The sequence below is a fragment of the Mustela nigripes genome, chromosome 1, assembly GCF_022355385.1.
Source record: "Mustela nigripes isolate SB6536 chromosome 1, MUSNIG.SB6536, whole genome shotgun sequence".
Classification (NCBI taxonomy): domain Eukaryota; kingdom Metazoa; phylum Chordata; class Mammalia; order Carnivora; family Mustelidae; genus Mustela; species Mustela nigripes.
Window position 1 is genome coordinate 13,925,265 of NC_081557.1, and position 13,354 is coordinate 13,938,618.

General features: G+C 35.3%; 1 protein-coding gene across 1 annotated transcript; it reads right to left on the reverse strand.

Annotated features, from left to right (window-relative positions):
- Positions 1 to 6,462: 6,462 nt before the first annotated feature.
- On the reverse strand, positions 6,463 to 7,395 carry LOC132001870 (olfactory receptor 8I2). The gene has a single exon (XM_059377125.1). The coding sequence runs from the start codon at positions 7,393 to 7,395 to the stop codon at positions 6,463 to 6,465; it is 933 nt and encodes a 310-aa protein (XP_059233108.1).
- Positions 7,396 to 13,354: the final 5,959 nt, after the last annotated feature.

The window sequence follows — 13,354 nt, forward strand, 5'->3', positions numbered from 1 at the left end:
TGATACTTAGCAGGAATGACTTCAAAAGGGTTTGTGTTTATAGGAACCACATGCCATATTTATAACTATGTTTCTAGAAACTCGTGATGAGTGGTTTAAAGACCATGACTGAAAAACAATCTTAACTGGATTGCCAACTATAAAAGTAGACATAAATTGACATTTAAATACAATATAATTAAAGTTACTATATCAAATAATTAAAATGAGACTGATCCAGTTCTAAATACTTATTAATGCATTTAGTTCTTATGAGACTCTTCTTCCATAAGTGTCACTGTTAGCCACAATTTTTAAGACAAGAAAAAGGGCACAGTTTGAGTAACTTATCCAGAGTCAGTGCTACACAGTGTTAGCACTCTGATTCTACCGAGATAGCCTGTCTCCAGAGAGCATGCATATAATACTATATTCCTGCTTACAATAAATTTCAGCAAACCTGGAAAAAAGTTGGGTATACAACAAATGGTGATATAAAAACAAGTTTTAATTATTGTGTCTTTTTTTCAATATTATTTAATACAAATTACAGATTTCAAATTTAGGGGACTTTAGTAAGATATAGTAAAATTATCGACCACATGTTAGTTTTAATTTTTAAAAGATAAGATATTTTCTTAACCTGATTATTCAAAATTAACTATGTTCTTTATTTATAGACTCTGATTCCATTAACTCTATATTTCTGATTTCACAAATCCTGGCATTATTTGGGGTAAGGTCTAAATGAGAGGTATATGCATACTATTCTGATAATGTTCCCATTAAATTCAATCCTAACTGAAGACCTCTAACTTTGAGAGAAAAATACTTACTGTGAACCAAATTTGGAGGAAAAAAAACCTTTCCAATATTATCTGCTTAGAAGTTTGTCAACCTCAAGTTTTTCCCACAAATCAAATTTGGTAACCATTTGAGTTGAAAATTTCTGTGATATAATACTTCTTTTTTCTGAGATAAGTTCTTTTTAAATTTTAGTGTATTCATTTTCTTTTATTGTGAGACAAAAATTAATCAACCTAGAAATCTTGTTCAGGTGTTGGTCAAATGGAAAATTTGCCAGGAAATTATTTCTAAAAAGAATACCAGGAAGCTAGAGTGAACATAAGCAGAGCAGAGTATGTCTTGCCCTGATAATTCCAGGGCACCTCATATACTGGGGACTGACGATAATCTGATGTATGGTCATCCCTGTGGACCAATTTCCAAGGAAGATTGATTGGCATGTTTCCAAGAACAAAAGTTCAAGGACTAAATGTGGCTATGTTCGGTTTGAGAAAATAATTGCCTTTTCCCTTAGAAGCCACACAGTGAAAAGCCTGATGGTTTGATTTTCCTTCGTGATGCTCTAAATTTTTGACTGGGGTAGTGAAGAAGCTATTTCAGTTTTTCTTGCTTTCAAATTCATCAATTGCTATCTAAGTTTTATCATTTTATTTCCTCTATTCCTTTTGTAGGGAAGGAAAAACAATCTTTACTTTTCTAGATTCTTGTTTTAGGCATACCTCTTCTCCCATAATGAATGACATAGTAACAAAAGAAAAACAAAAGTTTAATAAGCTGAAAGATTCTTTTTTACATGGGAGATTGCAAGCAGAAAGAGTTAGGTGTCCCCCAAAAAAGAGATAAGACAAAGCTTTCTTAACATGAGAAAAAACATTTTAGGTCCTGGCCATCTTGTGATATATGCCTGACCAGCACTTCTTAACTAAAGCATATTCTTGGGTTATTTTTGCAGAATTTAAACCTCTTTGAGCACTCAAATACTGAACCAATTGGAGCCAGAGAATTGATGACACTAACCTTTGCCTGCTCTCTCCAGACTTTGATCAGCCAGGACCTGGACTCTCTCACCTTAAGATGACTTCCCCAACTCCCTCCCATTCTATGCTGAATTCCCTATTGTGTAAGCCCCTTCCTGAATATGCACACACCTTTAGCTTCAAATATCTCTGGTTTGTTGTTTGAGGAAGCATTGCTTTGGGAAATATTATTATATTTATAGAACCTTAGCAGGGGGAAACAAAAAAAATACAAAAAATAGTGATAGAACATGTTAGGAAGGGAATGTACTATAAAAAACTAAAATGTGGAACAGCTTAGGGAATGGAGAGTCCTGGTGTAGGGGCATGAGGAAGCAATCAGAAATTATGTGGGTAAGGTAGGCTTCAATGAAAAATTGGCATTTGAGTGAAGATTTGAAAGAAGGAAGATTTAATCATATTGGTACATGGGAGAACAGTGTTTCAGACAAAAGGAACATCTGTACAAAGGCTCCATGCATTGGATGGACCTTGCAGTTGGAGGAATAGCAAGGACTATGTGGTAAGTATCATTCTGTGCTGGGGGCTGGGGTGACCAGAGAAATGCCAGTGAAGTATCTGTATGTCAATGGTGACAAGTGCTATGGAGAAAAGCAAAGGGAAGAGAGTGCTTGAAGACAGTTGGACTTACTCTCTTAATCTTTTTTTTTTTTTTTTTTTTTTTTTTTTTTTTTTTCAGGTAGAGGGTCACACTGAAAGAAGTGATGTAGACCCAAAAATATCTGCAGAAGTGAGGTTCAGACAAATGGAATAGTAAAAATAATGTACTGCAAAATTCATTTCTTCTTCCAGAAGCTGGGGTCCATCTTGTCAGTTCAGATGGAAGAATGAACACAGGAGGTTCTATGAACCCCAAGCATAGGACCAGTCAAGGAACACGTAAGCCTAAGCTCAAAGGATAAGGATGCTTGTCCTTCAAAGGAACCTAGAGGACAAGGAGTGAGCCAGCATTACCCTAGAGATAGAATCATCAGATGTACCCAGTGAACTCTCTGATATAAAGAATAAAGAAATATTTTCAGATTCCAAGTCTCTTGAAATGGAAGAGACCTCCAGAGGATACAAGGAAGTGATACCAGGACATTTGCTAGGATGACTTCATGGGTTTCCAGTCAATGCCTTCACCTACTCAGGAGACTGAGTAGGTGATTTTGCCCTTAAAAATCCTCACTTGCAAGGCATAAAGTGTTCAGGACTTCGGAGAATTAGCTCGCCATTCTCCTTGGTTTTGCCCCTTCAATAAATAGCCTATCTTTCTCTACTGCAAAGGCTTAGTGTCTGTTTTTATTGGTTTAACTGTGCATTAATTGAACAAACTCTCCCTTGGTTTAGTTACATTCCTAATGTTTCACATCATTTTATTTTGGTACTAATTGTGTTAAAAACCACACTGGAGTTTGTACTTTTTTCTCCAAATTTTTATTTAAATTCCAGTTAATGGGACGCCTGGGTGGCTCAGCTGGTTAAGCGGCTGCCTTCGGCTCAGGTCATGATCCCAGCATTCTGGGATTGAGTCCCACATCGGGCTTGTTGCTTGGCGGGGAGCCTGCTTCTCCCTCTGCCTCTACCTGCCACTCTGTCTGCCTGTGCTTGCTCTCTCTCTCTTTCTCTCTCTCTCTGACAAATTATAAAAAAATCAAATATAAATTCCAGTTAGTTAACACACAGTGTAATGTTGTTTTCTGGTGTAGAATTTAGTGAATTTAGTGATTCACCACTTACATACAACACCCAGTACTCATCACAAGTGCCCTCCTTCATCCCCTTCACCTATTTAGCCCATCTCCCACCCACCTCCCCTCCAGTAACCCTCAGTTTGTTCTCTATAGTTAAGAAAAAAAAAAAAAGAATAATTTTACAATTTTTTGATTTGCTATAAAAGGTATGTTAAATGTGGTAAAATAGAATGCATGGTCAAGGAATACACAGGTTTAACAGGTATATGACAAAGGCACCACAGGTTTAACAGCTTGGAAAAAAAAAAAAAGAATACTCAGTAATACTCAGCATCTTTATATTGAGCCCTGATGCAGCAAACATATTTTAAATTGAATAATTTTCCAGCGTATTTTTTAAAGAAGAGGATAACTGGCAAATTAAACATACTATGATCACTTCTGGGACATAGTCCTAGAGATTATGGAGTTGGTTTTCTGGATTGGTCAATGGCAAAAGTTCTGGGAGAGTCTAGCAGAAGGAAAGACTGAAGAAAAGACAAAGATACGCACGACCCTTGTGAAAAGATGTATATTACAGAGTCCAGAAAGAAGGTACGAAATGCATCTGGAGGAAAGAATGATGACCAGCAAGAAACATGAAGAACATATTGAGAAACATAAATGGGCATTTAATCATAATTTTGGGCAAATAAAATATATTTCTACTTCTTACAAGGAGCAAGAAAAGTGTGTTCTGTTTTGCTCTTAGGCAGAGATCACTGAGAAAATATTAATAATATAACAAAGCAATTAGATACATAGCTTTATTCATGTTAAACAAATATTAAATCTTGAAATTATTTACAGCAGAATACACATGCAATGTAAGATAAAAATAACATACAATTAGACTATATGTGCTAATATACATAATGTGCAAAAGCTACAAAATTATAAAAAATTGAGCATTGTATTTAGAATGCATGGATGAAAATCTTTGGTGGCAAAAGGAAGAAGAAGGGAAATATAATCAGTTTAATAGTTCTCAATGATGAAAAATCTTCATAAGGGCCAATCTGAATCTGACACTATGCTTAAAAGGAAAAAAATTCTCACAAAGGCTTAATAAAAGGTGATTTTAATGAGATAGTAGCCTCAGTAGGTCCATATCTAAGCATAGTATGTTTCATAAGTTGTTACTTATAATAGTTGTAGGGCAAAAATGTTGCATTGTAAAATGAAGTTTGCATGAGTAAGCCCTAGTTATATAGATCAGAGAAGAAAATTAAAAATTCCAAAGCAAATATATGTATATACGCACATATAGATCTTTTCACATACATTACCATCAGCCACTTCCAAGACTGAAAACTGATTTTCTTATCTTTCTTCATTTATTTCTTCTTTCTTTTTTTTTTCTTTTCTTCTCTTCTCTTTTCTTTCTTTCTTTCTTTCTTTCTTTCTTTCTTTCTTTCTTTCTTTCTTTCTTGGCTTTATATATTTGACAAAGAAAGCGTGAGAGAAGGAACACAAGCAGGGGGAGTGAGAGAGGGAGAAGCAGGCTTTCTGGTGAGTAGGGAGCCCGATGTGGGGCTTGATCCCAGGACCCTTAAAGCTGAGCTGAAGGCAGATGCTTAATGACTGAGCCACACAGGCACCTTGAAAACTGATTTTTTTTTAATAGGAGGTTTGTTTGTGGTGTATGGTATATGAGGGTACTCCAATTATTTAAAATCATATATATCAAGTATAATTCTGTGTATACTTATTTCCATATCCCAACCATTAAGGGAAAAAATCCTTTGAAAAGAAATATATCTGTTAATTACTATTCCAATATTAACATATAAATGAGAAATGTTTTTGAAAGAATTCTAGAGATAAAAATTTTCAATTAAGCTAATAATTTTTTGAGTGCCAATATGCACATGACTATCCAGATTCTACTCAAGTAAGATATAAATGGAGAAAGGCAGGATGTTTCACCTTTATGGATTGATCACTGTACTTCCACCGGCAAACAGACAACAAAGAAAGTATTTACCTCCATATTTTGTCCATGTTACATTTCCTAAATATGGAGAGCACAATTATGAATAAGCAAACTTCTCTGAAAGAGCTTACATTCTTGTTGGACAGAAAAAAATATAGATCACACTCATTTTCTTGTAGAAGTGCTTCATCAAATTTATCTGCCGTTCCTTTCAACATACATTTTAAACTGATTTCCTGTTTCTTGGTTTACTGCTCAGTGATTAATGTATGGTAAAGACAGTACTGAAGGATACATCTTTTCCAGTGGTAACATTTTGTAACAATGGCTGGTGGAGTCCATTAATTGCGATCTCTTTTTAAGGAAAAACAAAATAAAAACCCAGTTTTTCCTTTTAATACTATAGACTTCACCAAGCATCTCTGCCTGATTTGGAACAGCAAGAATCTCTGTAATATACTTCCAAATGCCTTAGGAATTGTCCCATAGCTAGTGCTTTGTTTCTACACACACACACACACACACACACACACACACACACACAGAAATGCTTACCAAATGTTTGAACTTTGGGAAGCACATTACGTTTTTTTAGAAATTAAACTCTGCTGCATTTGATAAAGACCATACTCCATAAACATCATTTTCTTTGTCAGCAAAGCTCACATTTCACAGACAAATGGTCCAAATTTTAACTGTGTGGTAAAACTAATCCACATGATCAAGAGATTTTCTATATCAACCAGTGCCTGTTGTCATGGTGCTTGGTATATATAATCTACATGCTGAAATGAACTCCTAATATACCTGTTTAGTATTCAATATAAACAAATAAAGTAATAATTCACCACCCAAATTTCAAGTCTCTAAGTTATCATTTAGTTTACGTTAAGCCTTTTGAGTTCACACCACGATTTTCCTGACTGTTGGAGCAATTGAGTGCCTGAAGCCATCCAAGTGTGTTTGCATGGTAATGTGCACAGATGTGTCATGACAAAAGTTTTCTGTGTATGACTCTCAGGAGAGCATTTTTCACATCTTTGTTCCTCAGACTGTAGATTAGTGGATTCAACATTGGAATGACAATGGTATAGAAGACAGATGCTACCTGTGCCTGGGTCAAGGATAACGTGTTATCAGGCTGCAAGTACGTGAAAATCAAGGACCCATAGAAGATAGTTACTCCCAGGAGGTGGGACGCACAGGTGGAAAAGGCCTTCTGTCTCCCTGCTGCAGATTGGATCCTCAGGATAGCTAAGATGATGGCAGTGTAGGTGACTGTGATGAGGAGCAGGGAACTGAGAAGTGTGATCCCAGCTAAAACAAAGATGACCATTTCTGTGCTGAAGGCATCTGCACAGGACAGGGCCAAAAGAGCTGTGGTGTCACAGAAGAAATGATTGATGCTAGAATCACAAAATGCCAAGCTGCTTATCACACAGACTGATACCAGAGAATTTGTGAAGCCTATTGCATATGGCAAAACTCCCAGCCAGTTGCACACTTTCTGGGACATAATCATTGAATACAATAAGGGATTGCAGATTGCTATGTAGCGGTCATAGGCCATCGATCCCAGAAGAAAACACTCACTGCACACCAACCCCACAAAAAAGTACATTTGAACAAAGCAGGCAACAAAAGAGATGGTTTTCTGTTGGGACTGGAAATTTACCAGTGCCTTGGGTGTTACAGTGGAGGAATAAAATATGTCAATGAATGCTAAGTTGCTAAGGAAAAAGTACATTGGGGTGTGAAGTTGAGAGTCTATTCTGATTAACATGATGAGCCCAACGTTTCCCAAAATAGTGAACAGATAAATAAAGAGAAACATTAAGAAAAGACTGACTTGCAGTTCAGGGTGATTTGCAAATCCAGAAAGGATGAAGAAGGTCACCTCAGTGAGATTGTTCCCAGTCATTTGTATCAACTCAGGCCTTTGACTTACCTGCTGAATGACAGTAATGAAAATTAGGGAATGATTCAAACTTAAAGACCTAATAATCAGAGTTGACTTAGACTCCAATAATGAGACAGTAAAAGATGGCAAGCTCATAGTTAGTGACTTTGACTCAATTGAGAATCTATACACGATTTTCCATTGTTTTAAATTAGAACTGGCAGATAGTAGTAAAAACTTCCAAGCTGACAGTTGTGTGGAATTGGTAGCCCTCTAAAAGATAGCTATCTGGAAGGACTTTTGGAAGAGATTCCCCCTGCTATGCAACCTCTTCTACCTCAGCCTATCATTGGGCCCCGAATCATGATTTAGCAATTTATCTACTGGAATTAATTATATACGATACTTTTAGAAAGTATAAAGGTTATTAAGGAGAGAAGGTTCTATAATTCGTGAATTTAATGATACCCTTGTGTGGCGGTCTTAATTTGTCAACACCTAACAGATACTTTATAGGGTCACATCTATACATCTAATCGTTTCTATGACTCAATAAAGCTTTGTTAAATGTTGTAAGAAAAAAAATATAAAATATCCTGCTTACTATATATGTGAATGCTAAAATTCTTCATACTTGCTTTTTTTGTCACATACGCTTTCTGTTGGCTAGCTAAGGCCAAACACGAATTCGTGTATAATATAGTCAAATTGTTTTGCATATGCACTCAGCAAACATGTTTTCTCCCAACATAGAGCACATGGTTATCGATGACATCAGACAGTAACCAATGCGTCACCCGAAACGGCAATTTCCAAGTCAAAAATAAAAAGACTATAAATAGTAAAATGAATGCGATTTGCTATATTTACAACAAAGGGTTAAAATACAAGATGATCTTATTAGAAAATCAGAGAACATGTTTGCCTAATTCAGTTGACATAAATATGGTGGATAATGCAAGTTTGTTTCTGATGTTTGACACTCCATCTGAGTGGACCCAAAGGGACTTGACGTTCTATCAATTAGACTTAATCATTTGTTAATAATGTCCCACCTTCACAAGAGCCCTTATTCTTTACCAATTTGTTTAACAAGCATTTAATCAATGAAGGAATTTTGTCTTGCCTGTTATTAGAAGCTCTTTTCTTAAGTCTTACTAGAAGGAATAGGCGAGCATGTAAAAAGGAAAAGGTTTGCAGTGTGAGAAACACACACACACACAGAGTTACAGAAAGATGAAAAGATTAGACTCACCTGGGAATTAGTTATCCAGAGGACACCTTCTCTGTGAGACATATTCCAGTTATTTTCAGGTTAGTCAGAGGGCAGGAGAGAAAACAAGCAATATTCACCAAATTCACCAATAATTTTTGACATACACTTGCCTCATTTACAGTTCTGGATCTCATGAATTGTTAGTACGATGGCTTTGATCTGTTGCTGTGGTTTAGCCCAGAGCTAAATTTCCTATATAATGGACCTCTAGTAATTTTATGGAATTGATGAAAAAAATGCTGGTGTTGAGGACAGTTCTGGGTAATGTGTCTATTACCTTCCATTGACAAAAGAGAATAAAACAGCTAAGTTAACTAAGATAACTTTATTTTTATATGCTTTCTTGATAATTAAAATTTAATGTTTTAGCTCAAACCTAGATTCATATTCAGGATTTGTCTTATTCTTCATATATTTTTAAAGCAGTCTCAAAACAAAGGATTATCTTCAGAAATCTAGTGTGTTAACAGTCTTCTCATAGCAGCATCTGTTCCTTAAATTCTCAAGCTTGTATCATAAAGGAATTGGCCAATTAGCATCCTTTGAGATTTGCATTTTAATTGTACCCCAAAGCCTATCCTTAATTTGCCTGAGATACATTTCCAGTGGAAGTTTCCAGAAATACATATTCCTTCCTTTTGCATTATTTCAGTTTAAATGGTTATATAAACATACTGAAAAATGTAATTGATATAGTTTTGAAACTTGGGTTTTAATATTAACATATATGTAATATATACATGATACATGTTTATATATTATAAACAATATACTTAAATATATTAAAACATTATATAATATTGACTATAATATGATGTGATATATAATATACAATCATATATTTAACAACACATATACAATGATGTGATATTACATATATGTAATATATATACATATATGATGTAATTATAATATAATGTATATATCATACATATGTGTATATATGAAGCTTTTCTAAAGCACTAAATATTATAAAAATATATGAGATACACAATGCCAGAGAGTATCAGATTACTGTTGCCTCTGCCTGGGCTTCCTAGACAACCCTCCCAGCAAGGAAAAATAAACTTTTTGCTATTTACTGATCAAATGGTATTATTGTATATTGAAATTATGCTACTACGATGTCAACAAATCATCTACATATTTATTTTTATTGCAGGCACTGAGTGACTTTTAGCTGACTGTGTTCAATGGTGCATGCACAAAATCCTGATTGAGAACAAGCGTGCTATCTAGGAAAATAAATAAGAAACTTGAAGTAAAAAAATCAGACTCTACACTCTGCTCTGAGTTTCATGATAGACTGATAGGAATTCAATTTATATCATTATCTCATTTGTTGTTTATTTTTTTGAAGAAACTTCCTAGACCCACCCCTAAAAAGCATTCTGGGTTAGTAGGATCAGACCCACAAAAGTAAATTTTTAAAAAATGCCTCATGTCCATGGATGATTGACAAACATCAGGTTTGAAGGATCTCACAGACTTGTCTAATTAAATTATTTTTCTTCTGTAATTCTTATAGTCTCTTATTTACTTATGTTTACTTAAATTTTGGTATTATGACGATGAAACCAGACAGATACTTCATTGGGAAAGGGAAAAATGCATCTCTAATCTTACTTATCATTCAGAGATTCTTAAGAAGGAATAACATCTATTATATATGTACAATACCATTTATAGATAATCGGTGTACTCAGATATTGAGACAAAAGAAATGGAATAGATGTTTGGTTTTGCTCTTCTATGTATCCTGAAAAAATAACACTTTGAAAGACTTGGATTATATACCTGAAAACTCATTTTTCCTCCAATTCTCTTACTCATTTTTTCAATGAACATTTATATATATATATATATATATTGAGAGAGAGAAGGAACAGGGAGGGAGGGGCAGAGGAAGAAAGAGGATCTTAAGCAGACTCCATGCCCAGCACTGTGCCTGATGTGGGTCTCAGGGTCTCACAACCCTGAGATCATGATCTGAGCTGAAATCAAGAGTTGAATGGTTAAATGACTGGATCATCCAGACCCTTCAACATACATTTATTAAGCATCTATTAAGTGACAGGTACAGACAAGACTGTTTTATTGTATTTTACTTTATTGGGCTTCACAGATATTATAGGTTGTTGTTATTGTTATTGTTTATTTGTTTTTTAACAAATTGAAGGTTTGTGGCAACTCTGTGTCACCAAGATTGTAGGTGTCATTTTCCGATATCATTTACTCATTTCATGTTTCTTCGTCACACTTTGGTAATTCTTGCAATACTTGAAATGTTATCATTATTATATATGAATTGCTGCAATCTCATGATAAAACTTTAATGATGAGGAATTGATTCTTATGAATGAGCAAAGAACATGATTTCTTGAAACGGACTCTACTCATGGTGAAAAAGCCACAAAGACTATTGAAATAACAAAGGACTTAGAATATTACATACACTTAGTTGATAAACCAGTGAGAGGGTTTGGGAGAATTGACTCCAATTTTAACAAAGTTCTACTGTGAGTAAAATGTTATCAAAAAGAATCACATGGTGGGGCACCTGAGCGGCTCAGAGGGTTAAAGCCTCTGCCTTCGGCTCAGGTCATGATCCAAGAGTCTTGGAATCGAGCCCCACATCGGGCTCTCTGCTCAGCAGGGAGCCTGCTTCCCTCCCCTTCTCTGGCTTCCTGCCTTTCTGCCTACTTGTGATCTCTGTCTGTCAAATAAATAAATAAGATTAAAAAAAAAAAAAAGAATCACAAATCATATCATTTGTGAAAGAAAGAATCTACTGAGGTAGCAAACTTCATTGTCATCTTATTTTAAGAAATTGCCTCAGTGACTCCAAACTTTACCAACTACTACCCTGATCAATTAGTTGCCACCAACACTAAGGCAAGAACTTCCACCACAAACAAACAAACAAACAAAAAAGGGTCACTGAAAGCTCAGATGATCGTTGGCATTTTTAAAGTGTGCAGATTGGTATTCTAGACATAATGGTATTACACACTTAACAGACTACAGCATAATGCAAATATATCTCTTATAAGCACTGGGAAACCAAAAAAATCATTTGACTCACTTTATTGTACGGATCTAGAATCAAACATGCGATATCTCTGAGGTGTGCATACATTACGCTTTCTCAGACTTTACTTTCACATCACTTAGAGTTAGTTGCTTCTTTCAAGATTCAAAATTTGGCTTAGTTCTTTGATAGTCTGATATGTGGTGAACCTCTAGGCTTATGGTTGGCCATGGTATAGGGTCAGTGGACATTTAATAAATTTAATGAATGTCATCTCAGTTGAATTCATATTTACTTATATCAGCCATTTTGAGTTCTAGTTGCCAGCTAGATTCAGTATTTTATTTAGATACTTTTAGATTTACAGTTTTGAGTTGTACTTTATCCAGCTTTATAAAGTTAACATCTTACTTAATCACAGTACAATTATTGCCACTAAAAAAATTTACATTGAATCAATAATATAACTAAACTGTGTATTTCATTCAATTTCACCAGTTTTTCCACAATTTTTTTTTCCCCTGTTCCAGGATCCAGTCCAGAACATTGTGCTGAGTTAATGTCATCACTCCCTAGTCTCCTGTGATCTCTGACTTTCCCATTTTCTTTCCTTTTCTTTCGTGACTATGAAACTTGTCAAGATTACTCATCAAGCAGTTAGTAGAAGATTACCTGATATTTTTCTTGTGTTTAAATGGAGGTAGTTCATTACAGGGAAAATATGCCAGAGAGGTGGTGTATTGCCCTTTCATCTTCTCTGGGAATACATGATGTCAATGAGTGATATTACTAGTGATTTAAACTGGATCACTTACTTACTATAGTGTCTGTGGGACTTTTTCACCATAAAGTTAGGACTTTGCTTTGTAATTTATATACACTTGAGGAAGGTAATGTAGACTATGTAAATATTCTCTTTATTCTTTTGGGCACCCACCAAAATGTTCCCTCTGCCAATTATTATTATGTGTTCTTTTTTGTTGTTGTTGTTGTTGTCGTTGCAAATTTCCATTTTCCCGTTCTTTCAATTTATTTTTTTTTTACTTATTTATATATTTATTTTGGGGAAAAGATTTAGATTTAGGCTTCTGGACTCAGTTTAGATGATCCTGATTTTGTTGGCAACATTCAAAGTATCATCTTCAAAGAGCCAGTGGAACATATGCCTTCTTCTCTCCATTGGGCCTGAGGGTATTGACCTTGGGCACATCAATGTCATAGAGCTTCCTGACAGCCTGTTTGATCTGGTGTTTATTGGCCTTGACATGTACAATGCATACAAGCAAGCTGGTGTCTTCTATTTTCTTCATGGCTGAATCAGTTGTCAGGGAGAAGTTGATGATGGCATGGTGGTCAAGCTTGTTTCTCCTGGGGGTGCTCTTTGGAGGATATTTGAGTTGCCTTCAGAGAGCAGTGTCTTGGGCCTTGAGAAAGCAGGTGATGTGCAGGTCATTTTTTGTGGCTGTGGCTGCCTTTTAGCCTTCTTGGCCTTCAAAGACTTTGCTTTGGCTTCAGCTTTGGGAGGAACAAGGGTCTTCTTTCTTCACCTTCCCTGCCACCTTTGTGAAAGGACGTATTTTAAATGAAATTATTTAAATGAGATTATTTTAAATGAAATTATTCTGGGTTCCCCTTTCTCCGCATCCTCGCCAGCATCTGTCATTTCCTGACTT